At 42.6% G+C, this 26,244-nt stretch overlaps 1 protein-coding gene across 3 annotated transcripts in view; it reads left to right on the forward strand.

Moving 5' to 3' along the window:
• LOC126922493 (diacylglycerol O-acyltransferase 1) overlaps positions 1-26,244 on the forward strand; it is a 98,825-nt gene that overhangs the window by 27,808 nt on the left and 44,773 nt on the right. For all 3 annotated transcript variants that reach the window (XM_050735071.1, XM_050735073.1, XM_050735072.1), the window contains exons 4-6: positions 1,504-1,598; positions 13,680-13,732; positions 19,151-19,259. In XM_050735071.1, the coding sequence (XP_050591028.1) occupies positions 1,504-1,598; positions 13,680-13,732; positions 19,151-19,259 (257 nt within the window). The remainder of the gene's footprint in view (positions 1-1,503; positions 1,599-13,679; positions 13,733-19,150; positions 19,260-26,244) is intronic.

Consider the following 26,244-nt stretch of genomic DNA (forward strand, 5'->3'; position numbering starts at 1 on the left):
TTCATACGACTCCACATCGTGTCAAAAAAGCGGCGGGAAAATATTACGACTGAAATCAAGATATTTATATTACATGTTGTCCATTGGTTTCGAAAAACAAAATACCTCGTTTCCATGTCGCGTCATCCTTTCTCTCGCAGCATCGGTAAAGCGCTTTTCGATGTCTCGTTGCCTTCACGGCTTTGTATGTTTCATTCACATCGCCGATAGGAATTAACTCGTATTACCACGGTCAATCCTAGATAGACGGTGACGTGTATCGATTTTTTTCGCGGTCCAGCAAAGTGTTTAACAATTCAATCGGTGAAACTGCACAAAGATACACGCGGCATTCTATCCGACCAGTGATTTACCGGATGGTAATATAAGAGGATTGATGTTCCCTTTCGAATCACTTTCGGCTCGCCACCGTACATGGAGTACGCACAGTAGCTATCAATTATAAACGCTTGATTTTTCCAGCTCGCTCTTCAATTATAGTTGCCTGCGTCAACGTGACTGATTGCGTTTGTGCTGACAAAAAGCGGCATGACGAAGGGGTGTGGAAAAGGAGTGGTTGTGGACGTACATGGAGAAAAAAAGAACGAAATAGGCCAACGATCGCGTCCCAATAAATATCGTGGCCCCATGTCGAACCGCGCCCACTTCAAATACTTTAATTACTTCACCTATAAGCCTCGTTCATCATCGTTAGCCGACGCGTTCGACCTGAAGCCATTAGTGTCGGTTAACCTTTCGGCTCTATTTTTTTTTTTTTCTCCTTTGCTAGCCGACCACGAATGTAGTTCGTTTGTCTTCCATGATCGCCGACGGTCGTGTGCAACAAACGTTTCTGATGGCTCGGATTGATACGATGGCGCACGATAAATCTAGTCGGTATAGAGCTATAAAAATTGGTCACGGGGCGGAGCTCGATGTACTGTGAACTGGCGAGTCGTTTTTCTTTCGGATGAAAGTATGTTTAATAGACAGTGGAACGACGATTTACAGGATTTACACGGATCGAGAGAGGAATCAGCTAGTTTTTCCATAATCGAATCTCGCTGACGTCGATTTATTTATCCGCGAGATTGCTACACGACAAGGGATGGAATAGGGTTGGAATAGAGAGGAAGAGGATCGTTTTCCATTTCTGCTCCCTCCGTGTCCATCGCCCTCTTTTAAATTTTAGAAGCGAGCGCAGGGCGTCGTTTATTATTTGCCCGAAGAACAAAGGGATCAAGGGGCCTGTGACTTTTTATTTCGCTTACTCCTCGCTCTTCCCTTTTTCGTGTCTCGAATCTTCTTTCTTCAAGGACCCGTGAGGAGCATCGCACCGAAAACGGACGTTAATAACGACGCCTTTGCCCCTCGACCCGTATCGCGATGTAGACACTCGCGTCACGTGACTTCGTATATAAAACTACAAGGGTGACAGGGGGATGATAATACCGAACAGTGCGTTCCTTCATTTTTCTTCTTCCCGAAGTGTTTACATACTTTTTTTCTTTTGTCCTACCGTAGGTATGGGCTCAGAGTGGATCCGTGGGAATGGTTCCTGTTCTTCAGCGGCACATACGAAGATGGCGAAGAGCATCCGTCGATTCTACTCATCATTTGTAAGTCGATCGATGATGTTTAACGGTGAAATTCTCGAAACAGATAATTACGAAGCACGCGAGATGCTTGTATCTTTATAGACAAAGATCAAACAGGAAATATTAGACTACGTATTATATGCAATTATCAGACACGCAAAAATTGTAATGTACGCGCTCAGGGAAATTCCTCGTATTTCTGCCGTCATATTTTACCCGACTTTTCTCGAAAACGCGAAAATAGAAACGTATTACGTAAAAGTGAGGTGGTGTAAAAAGATAATATGTGTCGGGAACGCGAGCAAAAACTGCTAATTTAAATGTAAAAGTAATTAGCGCGTGACTCGTCCGTGCGAATCTACGTTGGACATGCGGGTTGAGAAGATAACAAAAATAACAGTTGTATAAGAATTTTGACCGAAACGTTTACGGAGAATTGAAACGATACCATATTTATTGTAAGTAAAAAGGATTCTGGACAATTTCGACTGAGATTACGGTTCTACATTCTGTTGTTCCAAAATCAAACCCGTACCAAGATTAAACTTAAACTAGAATCAAAAGTTCAAACCAAACTTCAAACAAAGTTCAAACTAAACTGAATCGATGTAACAACTGGTAAACAATTGGTTTCGTACGATAATATGTTTGCTATAAACTCGTACAATTGCCTAGCAAACTTCAAAGATCTGCTTGACTATAATTTTCAAAAGCATATTTCAACGCGTCCCACGTTTATCGTAACGCGTCAATCGAAAGCCAAGGTGGCCACGAGGGTCTGGTTCGTAGACAAACTGGCCATCCGAGGCAGTGATCCTGGCTGAATTCAAATTTATCACTGAAAGGACGACCCTTTATATCGTCGTTTAAAGCCTGACTTAAAAGGCACGAAATTTAGCGCGGCAAAGTGGCGGTACGCGTAAATTTCGATGCTCTACCAAGCCCGCTTTTGGAATTGCCAACTGCTGCCTGCGCATTGTCCTTTTACTACCGTGCGATGCAGTCGGTTATCCACGTTTTCAACTGGAACCACGACATTCGCTCCCAGTGCGAGTACATGGAGTCGTGAATGTTTGGTTTCTACCTTTGGTTGAGCTGTGGAGAGTCCGGCTAACCCGGCTGAATTTACGCACGAAGAGGCGAATTTTCACGACGTACGACGTTAAGAACACGCTAGGAACATTTTTCGTAAGATATCGACAAATTTCTCTTCTGACGTAGCGTTCAAGAGTAATTGTTTCAAATGACGATCTGATATTTACAAAATGCTCCGAGTGATTTGTTCTTAAACATTTTCATCCCTGTCGGATGTTGCCCGTGGGTTCAGCTTGATAATTTATTAACAACCTGTACGTTGTCATTAATTCTCGCGTCGCACAACAGTCGGTCACGTGGAATTTGCACGGCGTGTCGACTCACTCGATTAACGGGTACAATGTTTCAAATATTTGGCCAGTTACAGAGTTAGCTACGCCTAGAATATTAGGGCTAACACAACAAGTAGCCAACGCAACGAAGTGACCTACTAAAACCGGCCTCTTGAGTTGCATCAATTTGTCGATACTCCGCAACTCTCAAGGCTAATTATCCTCGCGATTAGGTAGCGAAATTAATTTCTCCCTGGGAAACTTTCCCTCTGTGTAACGCTTTTACAAAGAACCTCCGGCGTCTGATTTTGGAGAAGGGGGCCTGGATGCTTCGGAAACACCTCGTGAATATGCGTTTAAACTCTCGTTCCGCAGCTGCGCCGGCGGGTTGTACGGCCGCGTGCAAGCCTGCAGATTACACGTACAGGGTCACAGGTACGGGGTTAGAGAGACTGCAAGGTAACAACGGGGGAAGAGGAAGGGGAAGAGGGAAGAAGCGAAGATCCGGGGGAGGTAGCTTGCATTATTTACACATGAGGGAAGGTAATGCTCATAGGGAACTACGGTTAATAGCTCTCATATTTTAGAATTTTCGTCGTGGCAGCCCTTCTTTCCTTACTGCAGAGCCTTAACATCCTTTCCCTTCTTTTTCCTTCTTCCTCTTTTTATAGTCTGGCTCGTTCGTTGAAGCGAATACAGCCCTCCGGCGTGTTGCCTCCTCTATCCGGTGGCCGTGGGTCTCGCATAATAATTTTCACGGCTTCTGTACGGCCTGGCTGCCGAGATTGCTTTTTAAACGGCGCCCTGGCAGGACCTCCCTGAGTTCGCGGCTCGCTCTTTCGCGATTAGGGGATTAATTATTCCATGGACGTCATGAAGCGCGAATTATACCGTTTAAACGGCTGACTTCCGTGATTTATTCTCGGTTTCTACGTTGATTAGCCGTCCGACACACTTCTCCCGTCAGGTTGCTAGCTGTTTTTTCGCCAGTTTTAATTAATCTTTTCGAAGTTTGAATAATAGAGGGCCAAAGAGGTTGACAGCTTTACGAGACCCGGTGAATTTTCATTGCTTAACGTGCCGTTGGCGCTTGGTCGCCACTCGCATTCTGATATCATTTTCAACGGAATTGTTTCGTTGATCCGACAGAATGACTGCCATCTGATAGGCTACGAGGAAATGTATTTTTCATACGCGCACGCCAAGCGTTAATTGCATACTTTACAGGGGCGCGCGCCCGCGGTGGCGACGGCGCGATGCAATTTCGCCACAGCACTCGGCCACGGGAATTGATGTCGAGAGGGTCATCGGGTTAAGGGATGCGTTATGACATTATTGTTCAAGTTTCACCGGTAATACTCGAAATCTGCTTTTCTTCGCGCCGGGGAATCCGGTCGTCAAACAATCGTACATTGTACAACACGCCCGCGTTGTTTTTCTTTTGCGGAAATTCGAAAGCATCCTGGCGTCGACAGAGAAACGAAACACAGACCTTGCATTAAGAGTATAATTGAATTGCGTGAAAAAAACTCGAACGCGATAAAAACGTCCGCATTTGTACGTTCCTTTCTCTCGAATCCACATATTCCGGTTGAAGAAACTGCACAACTTCGACTCACCGGAATTGGAGGTGGAAGAAAAAGTGGACCAGAGGGGAAGAGAATAGACGCACTTTCAGCCCTTGCGTTTCTTTCGAGGGAAATGCTTCTCCTGGACCACCTATAGCAAGCGTCCGTTTGATGGTTTCGCAGAAGTTTTGGGACGGCAAGTTTCGAGAAACTTAAAGTTAACTGTAACTCAATGCGCACGCTTCTCAAGTGACATAACGAGTGAAGAGCAAATGCGAAAGGGTGCAACAAACAGATGGCGTTAGACTTGCTGTGATCTCGCTTTGCAGTCTTTGTAACGTTGCGCAGGACGTAACTAAATCTCCTTAACTTTGCTAGAAAAATATCCTTAAAAAATAGTCAAGAGTAGACTGCTTGAAATCAAAGTAACCGTTGCCCGTGGAAATATTAAATCTTACAAACCTCTACCTTTTCCTTCTTATTTAAAGAAACCCGATCTTTCGAAGTAACATTTCAGATTCGACTTTGCGAAAGGAAACTCGTACTTCTTTTGCCGACAGCCTTAAATCAATCTGTCTTGAGTAAACTCCAATCAATTCTTTAAACGTTTCAAGATTCTTGCATACATTCGATCGTTCCGCCGTCCACGCTAATGGATGAAACATTATGAAGGAATGGAAGAACAGAAATCAGGGAAACTCGGAAGACCGAGCGCGATTTAAATTAAGCTGCAAGTGACGGTAACCGGAACAAGGACAAATTGATATATGAAATCAATAATTCTTCCAGTATTTGGATTCATTGGTGCATAGTTCGCCTGTATAGGAGCGACACAAATCGAGTGGCGTTATCGTGAGCAACTCGTGCGCGAAAAATCCAAGTAATTATCACCGATATCAGCCACTTGAAGCAGATTTCCGCTGCAACAGAGAGGAATTAATAGCATCGATGCACTCGCATCCTGGAATACCAGTCATTGAAATTTATTTTCGGCCGAGGATAGAGGAACAGCGATGGAAAAAATATCCCGAAGTTGAAAACCGCGAGAACGTTATTAGCTGGTGGAAAGTGGTAGCTGCAAAGCGGCCATTGAAAGAAATAATTCGGCGCTTTTTTTCCATGGCCTCGTTAACGGTCATAACCGTCGTTTCAACGATGGCCGGCCTATGAAACAATCGACGGTCCGGTAAAGTTCGGCTCCATTTTGCGCGATGTACCGATTCGGTTGGAGGAATCGCTTTCAAATCGAATTACGGCTCCGGTAACTTTTCCCATTGATGTAGTTGCGCAGAAGGAACGAGGATAGAGAAGAGAGAAGAAAAGAAATAAAGGAGAGAAACAGCTGGCAGGTATCACTAGCTATTCTTGGACTACGAGGAATGTTAAACTTTCTCCAACACTGGTAATTGACGTGGATATGAAAAATTTCTCGACTTTGGTCGGAGGTAATTCGAACGAAAGGGTGTAATAAAATTTCAATGGAGAAGAGAGAGAACAAAAAACCGCAACGCCAATAGCGGCGACCCTAATTCATTCTGGGACTGATTTTATTTCTCCGCGGCGACCATAGAGCGTCGTCGGTTCGACTGTGCGTCGTGTGTACATCGTTCCTGTGCGCTCGTAGCGGTGGCAAAATCGTGGAAACTGATTTTCACGTAGCATCAGGGAAATTTGTGGGAACCGTAGTCTAGTCGCGTTAGAGGCACAGCCTTTGGAAACGATAGAGACGCGCACGAATCAACGTATGAATTACTTAATCCACTGCCTATACACAGGCCAGGCTATAATAATCGAATTATATGCGAGATTGCGTCTGCAAAAAGCCTTTCACGTATCCACCATCCGCGTATTCGGCTTACTGTCGTATCGTTGCCGACGCAGTCGGTTAAATGCCGTGCTTATCAGATACATTTGTCGACTTTGCGTTGTGCAGTCGGTTGGCTATTCATCCGGGCATGGAAATCGAATTCCAATTACCCACGCAAGAAACATATTTGCAATTCAACGGGTTTCGCGAAGGGAATTACCCAAAGAATGTTTAATCTTTTACCACGAACTCGAAGCAAAGGGTGTTTCGTTAGACCCTTTATGTTCTTATTAAGGGGTAATACGTTTGATTTAAAAGAAAGAGACTCGGAGGATTCGTGGAAACTCAATGGAGTTTTGACTGATAAAATCTTTGACGATATTTTTCACGATCCATTAGTTAAATGGGTACACTTTTCTGTTTTGCTTAAAACACGATCTATATACGTTCGGTCATCCAAAAGACAGAATTTTCATTGATAAAGAGAGTAGGCTAAAATCTTTTCAAAGTTCGATAGCCTTTGATAAATTGGTAAAGCGCGTCGTGGACAATTTTGTCACGGATATATTTTCGATAATGACAATTTGTTTCATCCTGTCGAAATTTTCGTCAATATCTCATCGCTCATTAAACCATTTTTACATGTTAATCCAGCGCTTATTGCAAAAGTAGCAGAGAAAATTGAAAAACATGGAAGTAACAGCGTGTAAAGCAATGATTAAATCGCGCTCGATTTACATAATTCCACGTAAACGAGAGGGACAGAGTTTGTCCCCGGTGCACGTGAGAACCCATCGAAAGTTTCGTGTTTGCGGGTACATTGCGTGTCTTCAAAGCTGATCATTTCTATGGTGTTAGCATGCGTTTAATAGCGCCGTTAAAGCACGGGTATATTATACGTACGGCTTTGCTCGTAATTCGTGCGCCGCTGCAAAGGGAAGCCTTAATTAGTACTCATAATTATTCGTAATTAGCACTCGGCACCCCGTGGTTTAGGGTACTTGTGAAGCTCTTCTGGTTGATGATGACGCCGCTGCTCGCAATAGAGAAAAAGAAAGAAATAGAGAGACGGGGAAACGCGGACCAAAAGAAGGAAAAGAGGAAGAAGACGTGAGAATGAAAAAAAGAGAAAAAGAAACTACCGACTGAAAATCATTGCTTTCACTCCTCATTTCTCGAGTCCAAGCGAGTATTTATATCACGAGCGCACCCTTTGTCTTTCTTTTGCTCTCTCTCTCTCGTCTTCAACCCTCAAAGTATTTCGTTCTCTTTAGTCAGGCCTGTTTTTCCATGCTATTCCTCTTCATATATCCTTGATCCTGAATCGAGCTCGCACTATTCGAACGAAGGCTTTCGCGGGCTCATGCGACTTTAACCCTCTGCTTTCCCGACCTCGCTTTTGCGAATCGTTCACCGTCGGAGATTTATGCGCGCAATTTAGAATCTCGACTCCGATATCGAAACCGTAGGTACCCTTGACGATCCACGCGAAGAGCAGGTTACTCGAATCTCTAGTTACCATTATTCGACACGATGGGACCTCGCCGAGGGTAGCAACGTAATTCCCCCATTTCAAAATCTGCAGCCCTTTTGTAATTTATCACGAACCGCGGAATGATAAATTGCGTTCGAATTGATAGAGTCCCCGTTGCGCCCCCACGTGATTCATTCCTTTCGAACCGGTGATTAAATACGCCAGATATTATTAACGATATTTTGGAAATTTCGACAGGCCGATTCAAATTTTCTTGCGCCAGGATACTAATTAAATTAAATAGCTACAAACAGCTTCCCTCGTAACGTTTTTTGCCAACTTCTCTATTCACGTCTATTTCATTCCGTTTTCAATATTTATTCACGGTGCAAAATCGTTTTCACATAAATTATAAAATGCAGTTGGCGAATTGCACGGCAAAGGAGATCAACGAATGAAAAACCCTTCGGCTTTCCTCCCATCCTCCGCCATTCTCCAAGTCCGTTCTTTTTTTTTTTTTTACGAAAGTTTTATTAAAAACGACGGAATGTTGCCAACTCGATGTCGGGATATAATTAAAATTTGCCTGCTAGGATTTGATCTTATCTCGTCGGCCATCCTCTTAGTCCCGTTCCCGACAGCTGTGCTCTCGCGCCATCTCGCTCCACGGTTTTTCACGAACCCACGTCCGCAACCAACACCGGTTGTCGTCGTGTCCTCCTTCTACCACCCTCCGGACACTCGAGAAGATAGAAGAGACTTACCAAGGAAAAAGTAAAAGTCTTAATTAGCGGCTGAGATCCGAGAGGTGCTCAAGAGTGGAGGTCGATTACCCTCGAGGCCCCAGATACCACTGCTCATCTCGTCTCTGTCTTTTCCTCTTGCTGAAAAAAAAAGGAACAAGAGAAAGAAAAAATTTTTTCACTCGTACTCGCTACCTTCCCGATGAATTCCCTGAAAAATTTGATTCCGTTAATACGACGGCTGACTCGTTAGGGAGCAACCTGCCGTGGCTCATTAGGAAATTCGCGGAAGAATTTCGGCGCCAGAGAAACTCGAAAGTTTGCGTCTGGCGTTTACCACAATTGCGGACACTTTAATACGTGCAGGATTTAGCATCATCGTACGTTTTATTTAGTTCTTTCTCCGAATGATATTCGCTAATCGACAATTATGAACAATTTATGCAAACTAGTAATATGATATTCTATTTGTGAGTACTAATAATCGATCTGTAGTGGATTATTGTTCCGTGTACAGCGTAATTTTGTTTAATCAGCCTTGGATAAAATGATACACGCAGCTATTCATTGTCGTCCTGCATGATTATCGTCGAACACAATTATTCATTAAAATAACATGTCGGCCTGTTATGCTAGCAGATTTTTAGCGGGGCATAAAATTTGATTTTATCATGACCGTTATGCCGTGAAAACAAAACTGTCGCGAGGAACCAGGACGTTCTCGTTTAAATTGTAGCCGTAAACATGGTATCGGGATATATGTAACCAATTTCCTGTTAGTCTCGCAACATTTAATCGGCTTCGTAGCCGTAGCTGTGTATCATCGACATATTCGATGCGTTTGTCGCGCAAACAGACTGTCTCCCCTCAAGTTTCTTTCCATCGTGATACAATAAATTCATCGACGAGATCAAAGAAATGGACGTATACGTGCGACGATTCAATTATGCGAAACGCGACGTAAATTCGATAACTAGATGTTATGTAAATGCATTGAGATCGTGAAACTCAAGTCGCATGCTTCTATTGTGTATAATACTGTGCGTATACTCTATTGTTCTTTTATAACACGTTCCGATGGTTATTCCTGTCGTCTAATTTTTCCGGATATTTTTCTCCAGCGTCGATATGAACGCGTTCCTTTTATATTCTTTAGTATCTTTACCCGTATTTTTAGTTCCCGTTTCTTCTTTTATTCACACTCGATACGAAGCAACGAAGATGCCCGGCTGTTCGTTCGCATGGAAAAACGGTCGTATTTCCACGGCAAAAGGGGTTCCATTAATATCTATTAGCAAGCCGTACTCAACGTCACTTGAATTTGTTCTTTCTCCCTTTCCCGCGGCGTCGTTTCCATAGGGAAGAGAATCGAGAGTAAGGAGGGTCCCAGCTGAAGGAACAAGGGATTCGGTCGTACCTTCAAATATGAGGAATCGTTTGTTCTCATTAAGTAACGGGGGAGGATTGAAGTGGCAATATGTTAGTGTCACGCTGAACCGATACGGTTCTTGAATTATCGATACACCCACTTTGCTGAAATCGGTGAAATTTTCATTCGTGTTCTCGTAAAACTGCTTTCGCGAAACTTCTTCTTAAATGGTAATGCGATAAGGGACGTGTCTTTTCTCATTTCGAATAATAAACTCGAAACATTGAATTCCTTTGTTAATAGTTTAGTTCGATTAAAATTATTATTGCGATTAAATAACGGAATATCGGATGAACGAACATAGAAAAATCCGACCGTGTAAGAGGAAAATTAAAACACAGAATATCTTGTGTGATTTGAATTTTTGAAAATTACATTTTATACGAACCACAAAAGCTTCGCGTACCTCTTTCGGAAATAATGACAAATTTTTTCCAGTCGAGGCGCACTCGTAATAATTTCAGTGAATTTATTGAACGCCACTTCAGAAGGAAATTTATTTCCTCTACTGTGTATTCGTGTGCTTTGCATGTTGTCCGATAAAATATAGTGAAACACGCGAACGCTATTTATTCTATTAATTGTCTTTTCTATAATTAACCGACTTTTTCACGTCTCCCTTGCTTAATGCAACGCATTTGATTCGTCGATCAAGTCTATTTGTCTTCCTTGGTACAGGCGGCCGCACGTGCGCGTAATTCAGCACACAGTGAATACGCGTGCACGAATCGTTGTGGTACGGGCCAGAAAAATGCTGGAAACTCGTAAAACGCGTACGAATTCAAAGAACTCGTAATTAGTCGACGGGGAACACGTGTCGGTCATGAAAAAACAATCGTCGCCTCTCCCTTTGCCACTTTTCCTACTCTCTTCTTTTTTTATTTGCCGCTTTTGTGAGGTTCGAGCCAGGCTGGACTTGAATTTCTTTTTTCAACCGAAAAACGCGAGGATATCGCGTCTGTCAACGAAAATGTTCAACGCGTGATGGTATCAAGTTGGCGGTGGTTGGTATCTCGGTGACACGGTGCGTTCGAAATGTAACCAATTAAATTAAATATTGTCGGTGAAAAGAATTACGCATTACGCGTAAGGCCAGACAACTGTATTTTCCAGCTTGGCTGTTCGATTTTCTGTAAATCGGATTTCACAATTCCTTTCAGCCGTTGGAATCAATTCGAAATCGTACAGTTGATTTGAAAAATTAACGCTGTGCGATCAAGGTAACCACACGAGCAAATATTTTAATCAAACAAAAGCTGGCCTACAACGAGATCGAGCGATTGTTTGTTCAAAAAAATATTTAACGAAGTATTTGCCGGACAGGCTCATCGATATGTATTCTAGCCGGCCCCGTTAATAATGAAATAAAATAGGGAGGAAGAGCTGGAGGATTGATTTCGATCTACGCGTTGGTGACTAATCGGAAATTGGCGAAAGTTTAGCAAGAGATATTATCCATCATTCGTCCTCGTTCGTGATACGCTTTTTCAATTTTCGAACGTCGCTTCTTTGACGTTCGTTATCCGGCCCTGGTGTGAATACGATCGCGGATGAGATAGCCCGTTGATATCGACTTGTTTGTAAAATAGCAAAGAATTCATCGACCAGCAACTGTTTTCATTTTGCCAGTGATAGCCTGTAATTGTCGTTAATTCCTTTTTAATTATCCGTTTTATGTCCCCAAGTGCCGTACGTGCCATACGCTGTACTCTTCTATCGAAAACAGTTGAAATAAAATTGATTCGACGTTCGTGTAATCGAAGTTTTTCCTTTTCTTTTACGCCTTTATGCTATAGTAATATCGTATAGTATATAATTATTGGACCCAACGTCGTTGGTTAAGCATTAAGATGGATAATCGCGTCGGTAAAGTACGACAAAAAGTCACAATACCTTTTTATCGTAATTAAAACGTCGCCGTTTAATTCACGTCAATATTCCTAACGCAAAGAACATTTTCATTTGCAAATGTCGGAGTGTTTGAGATCCGTGACCTGGTTCCGCAAGGACCTTGCGGCTCTCAATTTTGCGGGTGTGCCTATCGTACGGTTGCATCTCTTAAACTTATTTAAGTTTCGTCATATTTTATCCGCTGGGACGGACGATACTTCGAAGAATGAGGACGAACCGCTCGAAATGAAATCGTACGAACGTACCTGTGCTATGATGCTGGTTTGCGTTGAATCCTGCATAATCTACCGAAGTGTTTTGACTCGGCAAATCCTAGAAATTGCTTAAAGAATGATACAAGAAAAGAACGGGGAATGAATTTCGTATTTTATGAACGTTTCTATTGCAACTCATTTGTGGATTCGTAATATTTTGAATGTTTTTCAACTTTCCAATATTTCCGTTATTTGATCTCCGATTGGTTTTTATCCATAAAGGAGTTGATTATGATACGTTGCTAATATTAAGCAGAGTTCTACTTATTTCGATAACCATATCCTTTCTCTCTTTCATTTTACCATAAAAAGCTTATAACGTAATAAAAGTAAGATTGCATGATGAAGGATGGAACGAAGCGTATAAAAGCAGGCTGAATAAATGCAAAAAATAGCGGAGGAAAGAAATTTAAATGTTAGAAATTATGTAACGCTTTGAGCGGCAACTGAAACGAGAGGCGCCTAAAAAATCAGTAGTCACGGCTCATTACTGGCTGGAAAACCGTGGCGAACAATATATCTCGCATAATACTCTACATAAACCCCGCCTATTTTTCTCAGGTTTAAATTTACACTGACTCCTTATAGCGTAAAGTGAAATTTCTTTTTTTATAAAGTGGTAGATATTTACTTTTAGCATTTGAAATTCAAACGGCCGTATTTAAACTTTTATAAATATCAATCGCTTTTAGATATTCTATGTTTAGTGGGTGCTTTGAAATATTCAGGCCATAACTATCATTTTGAAATTAACAGATTTTGTGTGGCTATTTCCAGATTTTTAAACTTTAACGCACGAATTTTTTACATTTTATACCCATTTTCCAAATATTTCGAGAATATTTTCAAGATCTACAAATTTTATTATCTACTACATAAAGACCGTAATTGCAAGATTTACGTTTTTGAAGGTACATTTATCAAAACTATCATACCTGTTGTTTCTTATACCAAAGAGGATACGATCCGTTTTTGCTACCTTGTAGGAACACGACTTTTGATCAGGTTTTCGTTTCGTAGCGTGCGCTGTTTTAGCTGATTTATTGGTGAGTTACTTTCGTCTCTGTTAGCTCGATATCGGTTTTTCCCCCTTTTTTTCACAGGGCTGTTCGTGTATGATCGTATACGTGTGTGTCCTGTGTGTTATCCCTTGCAGCCAACCAACCAACGAGGCGCTCGATCACTAGTAACGTTTATCCTCGATGCTCAGCCTTCACCTCGTGCGCTACTGTTTCTCCTGTCATCCCTTTCTCTTTCTCTATTTTGCTCCCTTTTCGCTATCCTTTCGATTGCCTCTGGAACGTCACATCGTGTGACAGACCCTCGTCACTTGCTGTCTGCAGTCAATTGCAGAGCACTGGAACCCGGGTTACTGACCTTTTGAAAGTTTGTCGTTTCGAAAAAGCAGACAACGAACGAACGAATGAACGAACGGGGGCCACTCGCCAGGCGAATGGATTGTCCGGAATTCGTTCGTTCTTCCTCTCACTCGTCAGCCGGCATCATTGAATTATTTGTTTCAATATATCTTTTTTTTCGCCTGTTGCAGATTCTACGGTACCCATAGGCCTCTGCTTGTTGATCGAAAAGGGCCTGTCAGTGGTGAGTAACCCTTTTAATATCGCCAGTAACCTAACCACTTTTTTAAAACGAACCGCGGTAAACGTATTCCTCGTGCTAATACGAACGACACAGGATGCGCAGTGATATTAAAAAACTTTCTCTTACGCGTGAGCGTGCAGGAAAATTTATACATTTTTTCGTGGCACATACAGAACAGTACAAAAAATGAATCGGCCGAGTATACCGTTAAAAAGAGAGAGACGAACGCGTGCCGGTTGGTTAAGAGAGAAATAGACGAAAGTTGGAAAAATATTTTTCACCTGTTTTGCGGCTGCTTTTTTTCCTCCTCCATTCCTTCCTCCCCCGCCCCCTTTGGCAAGAAGCACGTTGCTAAACTAAACTAATAATAATATCTGGAGCATATGGCGTCGCTGCCGGAAACTTTACACGTTCGTGAAGCAAAAATGGCAGACGTGTAGAAGGGACGAGCTGCTGCGGATCGTTGCATTTTTCTCGTATTAAAGCCGACCATGTTGCTTCCGATTCGGGAACGCCTTTTACAGCCTGCATTGCTAAACTGTCGATTCTCATCCCCGTGAATCTATCGGGAAGCGTTAACGCCCGTCGTTCCCTTTTATTTTTCCAGAGAATAATCGGACGAGGCTGCTCGGTTGCTCGCGATACGGCGCGAAATCGCGTTTCAAACGACCCGGTGGATCGATAATTATCGCGCCGGTACCTCACAAACAGAAATCTAATTTCTAATTTCTCTTCTTTTCCGCGGAAACGTTCGCAGAAACGATTGCACCGCGAACCAGCTCGAGTCGTAAAGTCAACACGGACGCGGCTACTTACGTTTTGGAAATTACATTTTTTCGTTTATAGTTCCTCAACGGCACGAAAGCAATTTCCTGGTCAGTAATTTTGAAACTTTATGAGTTTACGACTCCGGCGCAGACCGTTCTTAAAGAATATACGGATTTTCTGTACGTGTCACATAATCACGCCGCTATCAACCCCACCGGTAATTCTATTTCTGTCGGAAATAATTTTTCGCCAATTAGACCGCTGTACAAAAAATTTCTTCATATTTGAAACAATTCTTGTCTCATACTAAAATCTCTTCTATAGTACGTTTCAAGATATGCGAGTCACGTCAGTTCCGTAAAAATCACGAGAATTTTATGGCTAAAGCGTACGGTTCTTCTGACCAAGTAGAAGCTCCAGTTCTAATCAAATCAGTCTGGAAATCGAACTAACTCGTAGAAACCTTGCTCGCAACTGGATCAGCATAAATTGCACATAGACAGAACTCGCGGATTAAACGAAGTTTATTAAGTGAAAGCTTGTTGATATGCAGGTGCAGTTTGCGGGATATTAAGTCGACATGCTATGTCGGAAAAGCACGTAAGCTAACGGCGAAAGAAACATTTCACCGAATCTATTTCAATTTATTTCTGTCTTTTACAAACCGCTGGAGATTCGTAACCTGTTAATGTAACGGATTATGAACCCAGCTAACCAAAAGTGGAAGTTTTCACTGGTTCGAATCGATTCGATCGACAGTTTCAGTTACGAACCAGAGCTTTGATACTTATTTCCATGGATCGAGCAGGGAGGTTGGGACAATGTCATGAAGGCTGCAGTTTTATCAAACGCGATAATAGCGAGTTTAACATAAAATCTAAAGAGTTTATTTTCTTATCTCGAAGCAGTAAAGATTGTCAGACTAGGCTATGAAATGCACACCGCAGTTTTGATGATCGGCCTAGCGTAAGGACCACGTTGCAAACCGTGACTCTCATCTTCCTCTCTCTCTCTCTCTCTCTCTCTCTCATCCCTTCTATCTACGCCGAGGCGAATTAGCGATGCTCTGGCTAACGTCTATATACCTTATATCGTATATTCCCCTTGGCGATGACGCAAATACACGTCTAGTATCGTGTCAGCGTAAACATTGCTCGTGCTGACTCTGCTCAGGGACTACCTTGTACATCGATCAATGTACAGCAGAAATCCATCCTCGTAAATCTAAATTTTGCACGAATTTTAAAAATCTGACCGGAGAGCCTGCCTCGTCGTTAGGCTTCATTGTTTGGAGAAGGAAGAACAGAAATTTTGTTAAATTCGCGTTGATTAATAGGTTTAGGAAGTGAATTTTACGTATATTTAGAAACTGATATTTCAGCCAGATGAATGGGTTGTTTTCATTATGGTTTTTCTACGTATTCTGAAATATAAACGTATCGCGTAAATATTTACGTGTTCGGATCGCCCGTACCTATTCCAGGTACGTAAAGGAGACGAAATATTTACCGTCCTTGTCGCCTAGCGTACTTCTTTTCGGGTTAAATTTGTTTTAAAATCAGTCGCAATTCAGCTGTCGCCTGAAGCAGAGTGGCGTTCGAATTCCTGCGTCGCTAATTAGAATGGATTCCCGTGCTTTCTGTTCAAGTTCAATATCCATACACGTGTTTGCATATCTACATATATCTGATACCTCAATTTCGGTAATTCGACGCGTGCAACTTTTAATCAGATGAGATTCATTAACGATTAAAAAGATTTAGCTAATTGTAACACGTTGATAAATTACAAACTGATCGGATGACGATTGTTTCTCATCAGGACAATCACAGGGATAGTCATCGCATAGAAAGTTCTACCTGTTTCTCCCACGTTCGCCCCTTCAACAAACGGGTAATTATATTTACGTTTTATATGAAACGTGTGTGGTTTAATTAATTTTGCCAAACACATGTATACACATGATTCGCTTGCAAACGATATATTTTAACGTATAATCAGTATATCGCTCGGAGTCAGCGGTCGAAATTACATTCTTCTGGGAGCTAATTTCCTGTCTGTAACAAATAGTACCAATGGCAGTACCGGCCTGCTGAACTTGATAATTACCATAGCCTGATTAATCGTCGGCCGCTAATCGAGTAATAATTCGACTAATGACGATCGCACGGCAACAACCTACTATGAATAATTTGACGACACGAATAATCACCCTATGTATGAATAATACATGACAAATTAATCCCGAAAACTAACGGGAATCCGCGCGGTGCAATTTTCAACCCTGTTTCGCGTCTCCTATCAATTTTCCTGGGATCAGTTTCTCTATCAAGCTCGTAAAACGTATCGCGCGTAATATATATGAGAAGACATGACGTTAAAAAGGGAAATAAAATAAAAATGGGAAGAGGAAAAAAAGAAGAATAGGCGGAAAGGAAAGGGGGAAAAGAGAATAGATTAAAAAAACGCGGAAGATTGAAGCGTGCTACTAATTAAAATGCAAATGGCCGCGTTTTATTAACGTCGAGAGTGGAGGACGCGTCGTAAGTAATGTCACGGTTTTACGGGACGAGTATTAGCGTGGCTTTTAGCTTGCCTGATTATCCCGATAGATCCATTTGTCTCGATTAACATGTCCTGTTAATTCGATCAGGCGGAATTCCATTTCCTGTTAATACCTTCCTGTCACCGTGATCGTTTCGTCGCAGTCAAAGAGGTCTCTACCACTGTTACAACGGAATTATTATGCCAAGTTCGTTCCGCCCTCGTGCGTTTTCTCTCTTTGTGCCCGCGAAGACGAACGGAGGTCGCCGCGTGTGCTCCATCCGTGGTCCGCTGCACGCGCGTAAATGTTTCAGTTGTGCAATTTGCCGGACCTCCCTTGAAATTCATGGTATTCTTTTGTCCCACGTAATTGGGTCAAGCGCTTCGTAAATATTTGCTCTGACGTACCGGTCGCCGCCGGTTTAGTTGCGGACTGGACAAATACCCTTTCAGTTTAGTCCGGCTGATGTACGGCTTCGTCGATTATCCGGGCTCTGGTCGGTTCATAAAACTTGAAAGATCGGCCTGGCCAGCAGCGAGAAGGTTGGTCTCGAAGAAAGGCAACCGGAGCGGCGTGCTGTAACGTGTTTTCATTCGCGAACGTTGTAACGTTCGTGAAAAATTCGCATCACTGTCTACCTTAAGAGTCTCGTAGCTCGTAAATACGGAATGTGTAATGAACGGCTGTCCTTATTTTTCTCGTTTGTACCTTTTTTATCTTCCTCTCGAGCGGTCCAACGGCGAACAAACAGTGCAACGCACACGGTAAGGCCGACAGTGGGAAATATAACGCGGAAACGTGCCTAGGAATATTTTATATCAGATGAAAATGTTTCATCGCCAGCATGCTGTTTGGCTTTACCACCGCGTATCGTGTATTTTCAACGCGTAATCTCGCAGGCGAGGTACCGTATTAAAAGCAGCGGTACGACGCCTTTAAACAACTAACCCTGCTCTGAATATCGTTTAATTTTTCATCGTGCTATAGGCGTTGAACAGCTCGTATCTCGTAGCCAATGATTTAAATGCTAGCTCGACTGCGTAATTTCACTCCGCTGTCTTTGCGTACATCGGTGTATAACTATTTCGTCTGCTACGTAATACAAAAGGATCAAATCGAATAAAACAAGTATAGTATCGTAAACTATTATGATTAATTTACAATGAATGGATTGTACAGATGATTAAACAGGAAACGATGATTGTTTAACGGGAACTAAATACAATAACGTACTATAATTTAGACAATTCAATAGTTAATTTGCAATTCTCGTCATCACGGATCCAACGCTCTCTCACCACATTCTCTCGACAACACTAGCAACACTATATCGACAATAAAACATAAAACTCGCACTCTCTGGCTTATCCACTGACTCTGACTATTAATTCGTCTTTCTCCCTTAGCATCCTTTTGTCTTTTCGTACGCCCACCACGCACGTGTTCCGCATCTGCACGTAGCCAGGGTCACGTAGGTCTTTTCTACGAAACTATACAATTGAAGGACCGGCGAGACATTGATGGGTCTGACGGCGCCTCGGCTGTCTCGCGACACTGTTTATGATTCACCCGATATCTCTTAAGCCTTTTGTCCACGATACTACACTAGTAAAAGTAGAATCGATCGAAGAACTCGTCGTATCTAATATAACACCAATGTATCTAATATATCACCAATGTAAGAATGTAAAGGCATCGAACGAATGTCGTTTAAATTCAGCTAGCGAATAGAAGGTCCTCGAACTTCTATCGCGCTATATTTAAATAAGCAACCCTCGTAGCAGGAACAAGAACGTTTCATTTTGCAGTGGATTCCGCAACAGACACGGCCGGATACGGAGCCTCTGCATGGATAATAAACGACTTTCGGTAGTTCAACGGACTGCATTTCAGCCTTCGTATTTTGAGAAGCTCACCGTTCTCCGGTCACCACCACCCTCGCGCGTCTATCCACGCTGAGAACGAGGATGCCGCGTTTCCCGTTCAACCCTCCTCTTCCCTTTCTATCTGTCTCTCCTCCTTCTATTCCGTACCGTTTCATGTGCCACGCGCTCTCTGCAAGCAACTTCCGCTCGTAACTTGTACCTCTCTATTTTGTGCCGCAGGATATCATAGCTCACGGGCCAGGAATGGTGTTCCACGTCGTAAACCTCATCGTGATGGTACTGGTGCCGATGGTGGTCATCCACGTGAAGGATTCCGGATTCAGCCTGTGTAAGCGCCATTTTACGTATCATTTCGTTCAACGTGATTCTCGGTCTCGTACGGACGACGCCGCTTGTCTACGACGACCACCCATCGAAATGAAATATAGGAAGTAGGAAAATAGTGTTGTAGCAGTGTCTTTGCGTGGCGTAACGACGTCTCGGCTTCTGTAGACGTTGATATAGAGACCGCTTAAGCTGGCAATTCATTGCCGAGCTATAAATTTTAATTTTACCTTTAATACTATATTATGAGAGTCGTGATATTTTAAAGAGTTTATTATTCGCGTCATATACAGTAGCTCGCTAGAATATTTGAACGTTTAATGTAGATAATTTTTGTATATGTATTCCACGTGTATATTATGTATAAAACATTTCGAAATTTCTGCATTGTTGTAAGACTTAATTGTCATGATTCATGATCACATTGGTTCGCAGATTTGTTTTAAAATCGTTCGTATAACGTACATAATATACGTAATATTCGTAAAATGATACGTTTCTATAAGTATTCGAATGCTTTCGCGAGCTGCTGTATATAGCGCCAGTAACTGAAGCACTTCAGGAGAACGTTGGAAAATATTTCCTTTTCCTAAGACGATTTTACTTATCGCGTGGATCGAAAGACGTTTACATTTTCTTCATCACACAAGCATATTTCATAAACCTTTATAACGAAGTATGGTATTACCGATGACTTTACGGAATCCACGACTCAACGTAAAAGAGAGTTTTCGCTTCGAATCTTACTTCCAACCACGTGTGAAAAGCTTCTAAGTCCATTTACGAGTGCACACCACGTACGGTTACGGTCGAATAATTTTGAATTATTCCGTCGGGCCGGACTTCAAAAATGCGAAAGCTTACGAAGTCGGCGACGAACAAAGAAAGGAATGTCGAATCGAAATTTTCAGCTGCCGTAAAACCTTTATAGCATTCCGTGAATTGCGAACATCGCGTCTCTTATCGCGCGATATTGGTGTCCGCTAAGCTGTTTAATTAACGAAACCGTGTCGTGCACGACGCCAATATTACGCAGAGCCGTTTAATACGTCGCCATTGCAAAGCAGAATATTGTTAAAATCGAATCGCTGCCAGCTCTTTTTTTGAATCGTCTCTATTTCCTTCTTTCTTACTTTAATTACCCGGACCAAGGTAAACCGAGTCGTTGCCTCGTCGCTGTTTACCACTTCGCTCATGCCGATCGTCAATATTGCGTTGATTAATGAGATATGATTGATTTACGTTCGTCATTAGCGCAAATTTTCAATTTTCAACCGATTTTGATTAGTCGTTTCTGACCGGCTCGACGTCGTGTGACGGTGCTTGAATTCTCGTTACGGGGAACACGCCGGACATCGTTGTAGCGCCGTATCAAAAATTCTATTTAAATGCAATACGCACGGTGATCCGTGAGATTCGATGGTCGAGTGTCATCGTCCACACGAATGCAATTACACGATGCACCGATTGATCTACGACTCGATCGATCGTTCGATTACGCCGACCTGCCAGTGGACTTTGAAACTTGAATTACCACGGAAACAAAATTTCGTTATTTGTAGGATACAGTTCAATCATAATATTTCATATATTTCAGTATTTATTTTATATTCCATCGAATTCTGCGTAACGTTCTTTAAAAATAATTTCTCATTCAAACAGGTATTCTTATTTATGAAATACTTTCAGCGATGTTTGTTAAACGTGCAAATCACTCAGTAGATCGCGTTGCTTCGTTCTCGAATGATCAAATTTACACCGTTTACCAGTTGGCCCGTGTACGTATATCCAGCTGTAGGTGAATGAAACCCAAACAAATAATTAAAGTCGGAACGACGAGAGTTGGTAAAAAAGTTTCTCGCCGATCTAGTTGATCGCAATGGGGGCTGCAGCTACGAATCTCAATTAAAAGACATTTTATTGGACCGTCTTTCGAGATCGCCGGAAACCGCGCGAAGCGCTCTGAGAACGATCGAAGAAAAGCAATTAAAGAGTAAGCACATCGAGGAATACGGAGAAGACGGCACTCTAATTAAAGGATTTCGAGTTAAAACATCTTCAACCACAAACACGTTCCCTGATATTTCCATCTGCTATCGGTGCAAGCGGCTCGCGATTCTTCAAACGAAACTCGATCCCGAATTTCTTGACGCATTATCATAAACGGCCGCTTAAAGTTTCACAGGGTGGAAACAAGCGAGACAGATGTTTCGCGTTGATTAAAGAATACCGGATTAAAGAAACTAACAAGAGGCGCGTATAATAAGAAAGTTACTCCACCGGAGCAGATGCTTTCGTTGGGGAATTTCCTTCTTCTTTCTTTTGTACACGATGTTACAGCGATTTGTGTTCGTTGTAGGGTTTTATGATGTCTTCCGAGTTATTCTTCCTTGACTGAGACATCCAAGTTTATTGCGAATCTTCTATCTTGAGCAGAAAACTGTAACAATTCTTCCTTCATGCTGTTGCATAACAATATATCAGAAAAGTTTGATTATTTGCCGGATTTAAACGTTTTATCTTCTGCTAGAAAGCTCTATGGTAATAATAAAGTGGCTTTATTTAGATAACATTGGTTTTCGTTCTAGTATTTGCATTTTAAGAGGAAATTGAAAGACCGTTTATTCTGTACAATTGCATATACCAATATAGGAACGTTGAGCTGCAAACAACTTTCCGTATAGAGTAACGTGTATAGAATGGCGACAATATGCAATAATAATAATTCTTAAAAGAACTCTCGATTCTTTGAAACACTGTATCGTTCCTAACTTAAGACCGTGCCAATTTACAAATGATTCTTGCCCACGAGTCTTGTATTACTTCCCTTGTTCTCGATTATTCCGCATTTTCAAGGATCTTGGACACGCACAAACTCTTTGAATTTGCAATTGTCGAGTCTCTAGTACGAACATATAGGTACTTGTTCTCGAGTCATTCGTCATTTAGACGAATCATACCACTTCCAAGCTACAGTATCTTTCTCTATAACTATCTGCCCGACATTTTCGAGGCGCGACGAGCAAGTTGAAAAAAGATGGCAGAAAGGATAGAGATAAGTCGACGATGGAGCGAGCGGGACAAATCCGTGAACACTGGCAAGAAAAGTCTTCGGGCCGTGACACGTGAGCCACATAGAGATTCATACGTCAACTAGTCGGTACATCCGGTTGTGTAAGCGCTTCTTAAAAGTTCTGAAGTCTGACGCGAGTGCGCCTGTAGCCTAAAAGTAGTACGATTGAAGTGGCTGTGCAGGAGAACAAGGGCCGGCCTTCTTTTTTTCTTCTTCTCCACGTTCCACCTCCTTCGTTCTCGTCTTTTCTTCGTTCTTTTCCCTTCTCGACTTCTTTTCCACGGATTCGTCGAGGTCCTCGACCACCGGCTTGACACGCGAGACGACTCACGTACGCGTGAGAGGGTGTGCAGTGTGCACTCGAAAAAGAAGAGAGAGAGAGAAAGACAGAAAAAAGGAGCGTGTATCCGGCTAGCGTAGACACGAGCTCGTCGAGAACCTCGGGGTCTTTGCGCGAGTCTGGCGCGCGCCGCATTTCAAAGCAGTTTTGTCTTTCGATTGCCGGCATGAAAGGACGCAAAGCAACCCTGAGCCTGCGTAATTATCGACGAGCGGTTTTATTCGAGCTCTCTTTGCCGGCCCACGGAATTAAAGACGCCAATGCTTGCCACTTAGCGTCGCCTCACGAGAAAAAAGCGCGGACAGCCTTTCAGTCGGTTGTAAATTTAATGAAACGAAGCTTCCATTTGTCGTCAGTGCCGACCTGAAATTACATAAAGGTTCAAGTGATTTTTCTTCTGACACCGACAGAATAACTCGCGACAATTCGCTATCGTAGACTAAAAGAAAGTTCGAATCGATCTCGTTAACTATCCTTGCGAGACAGATGGAACTTTATTTTTTATGAAAATCGTATTTCACGTATATCGCCCGTCCGTACGAACATAATAAATAGAAATATTCTTAACTCTCTGTTTCGTCATCTTCATTCGAAATTAACTGAACTTCCATTATGTACGATCATAAACAGAATTTAACGCGTGCGATCACGCTGGGAATATAATTTGCCTCCAAATAGCGAGCAATTGAATAAACGATAAAGCCCAAGGATCTCGAGGACACGTTGATATTATGCGCCAGAGAGAATTGTCTGGTGGCACGTGATTCTCGTACCGCTCTTTGGAGATGCAGCGTACCATTAAAGTCAGAAACAGAGGGTGTGCGACTGGTCGAGGGGAGGGAGATTCGATCGCGTCGCATATTGAACGCTGGTCCCGTTCGTATCGAGTTTTTCACTGAACGAATTGTCCAATCGTTTGTCTCCTTCGATAATTACCGCTTTTACGCCGCATCCCTTGCTACAGGCGATTCCTTTCAGCGATCAGAGAACGCTAGAAAGCCCCGGCAGCCGTTGGGAAATGGCAGTCCGGATCGACGATTTAATTTTTGCGCTCGCGTACTTGTCGAATCGCGCGCCTCGTGTGGACATGATAAAGCGGAGACGTAAAAGGTGCGCGAGACAACACTGTGAAAATCGTTGGATTTTGGCGAAGAGTCGAAACGAAAGAGATCCGTCGTAATTACGAGGCCAGGGAAATATCGTGGAATTCCATTCAGCTTCGATATTCCCCTATATAATGCTTTCCTTTTTGTCATTACGAAACGCGACACCCAGTAGAAACATGGAGCTATCGACCTCCGCCTGCGCCCTTCGCCCTTCGCCTCTCTTTCTCTCGCTGCCTTCTCTCTTGTCTTTCCTCCTTTCTTTCTCTCTCCTCGCTTTTGGCCTCCCATTTATTCCCTTTTTCGGTATCTCTCGCGGCACCATGTTCACCTCTCGTCTTTGTTGCTCTCGGCGTCTCCCTGCCATTCGCATAGCTGCCGCCCGCAAATGCAATAAAAGGCGTCGAGGGTTTACTCGCACTGTTAAGTGGCACTCGGTATCATATTGTGGCAGGACAAGTATTCTCGTCTTCGCGGACGCGCGCGTAGCCCGTGACGTACGATACTCGACGGGCCGCTGGAATTTTTGTGACTTCTTGTTCGATGGCTGACATAAAAGGAAAAAGGGAAACAGACAGACTGCGAGGAGAAACGTATCGAATGAAAGAACAGTGCTGTATTGAATAGGAAAAGGTAACAAATGCGCATCCATGTTTCGTAATTAATCGCGATTTCATCGGGATTAATTAGGGCAGCGAGAGAAACGCGTCCGTCGAACGAGACACGCGAGTAACGTCGAATGTTTCACTGTCACTGTAAAAACGCTCTTGCTGGTTTTATGATCGTATTATCGCGGGAACGAATATCGGACGCTGCGTTTTTAATGCAAGTCCGATTTAATTGCGGAGAATTATTGGAGGATACAACAAATGTTTGAGTTTGCCGATATATAAATACTCATTTAAAAGCCTTCTTTCCTCATCAGTTTGTTTGCATTCAATCAATTACACGATTAAATATCGTCAAGTTTTTCACTTTGGCAAAAAACAACAGCTGCCGTGGTAAATTCGTGGAAAACTCGCTTCCGTGGAAACGATGATATTACGCGAAACAACGTATTTATTTATTTCCTGTCTGATATCTTGCAACTATAGATGCATTTTACAACGTGCTATACGTGCAGCGTACAATAGTCGATATCTCGGCATAATAACGAACCCTGTCACTCCGGACGTCACTTAGAATTTCATAATTCGCGAATTCTTACCCTGTCACTGGCAGCGAACGAACGCGTGGAAATCTCGAGCTCGTGTGACTCGCGCATACTGTGCCTGCATCCGCGTTCTAATAATTCTCGGCGTCTTTTGATTTCGCCGTCGACCTATAAATCCGAACCGAAGCATGCACTTTGCACGCACCCTACGTCTCGATATGCCATACACCCGGCATAAAGTCGTAACGAGCACGCGACTACCCCTCCGACCGTAAAATCCGAACGCATAACGTCAGATGGGAACGTAATAACGCGTCGGACGAAACAAAGAGGCGAGCCTTTACGAATCGAGCTGACGATATCGTTGTGCCTGCCTGGAAAATTCAATCGTCGTCGTCGTCCTCGTCGTCGTCATCTAACGTCGTCGTCGTTGTCATCATCTAACGTCGTGTACGTGCGTGACACGTTAGCGTTAAAGACGGGGCGGAGAAAGCAAACCGCCAGGCGACATATTTCAAGATCGTGCCGAGAATAAGGCGTTCTCTTTTCCCGTTTAGCTTAGCCACTCTTTTGTTCATCTCTCTGTCGCTGTACAACGCCGTTATAGTATCAGTATCTACGTTCTCTAGGTGAAAAATGCAGCTGCAACAGGATGGATATTGAATGCGAATAACGTAGGCGCGCTTTTGGAACTAGAGGAAACTTTTATGAAATCATTTCAAGAGAAGACTAGTGGACGATGACTCGAAGATTTGATTAAATGGACGATAACGAAAGTTTGTTGATGTGTAAAAATAGGAAAGATAGTTTGATGCGAAGTAAGTTTGAAACTTTCGCAGGAGATAATATTTGCGCAGAGAAAATTCTATGCGTGGGAAACGTAAATGATTCTCTTGGAAAGACATCGAAGAAATTCTAATACAGGTTTCGAATTTTTTATCGCATAAGTCTTTCGTTAAAATAATTTTCTAATTAATATTTACGAAAATCCTAAAGAAGGTTCATCCAGTATAAAGTCATTGCCGACTTGAAATAGTTTCCTTAAAATTAAGTACGTAGCTTCAAAATTAAAATCACATTTTGGTCCAAACTACTTTGGTCCGAACTAAATTACCTCTCACAAATTTCACTCACGTCCTTAAACCTACATCTTAACCTACTGGCAGATATCAGCGAAGTTTAGCCACCGTAAGAACGAATGAAAATTAAAATCGCTTGACACGGCAAAGTTCAAGTTGGTCGAAGCGATAAAGTTTAAATGAATCTTATAATCTTTAGGTTCTACGAGGTCCTGAGGTGAGTCGTTTTACCTTATGACGT

Source organism: Bombus affinis, chromosome 12, assembly GCF_024516045.1.
Source record: "Bombus affinis isolate iyBomAffi1 chromosome 12, iyBomAffi1.2, whole genome shotgun sequence".
Lineage (NCBI taxonomy): Eukaryota > Metazoa > Arthropoda > Insecta > Hymenoptera > Apidae > Bombus > Bombus affinis.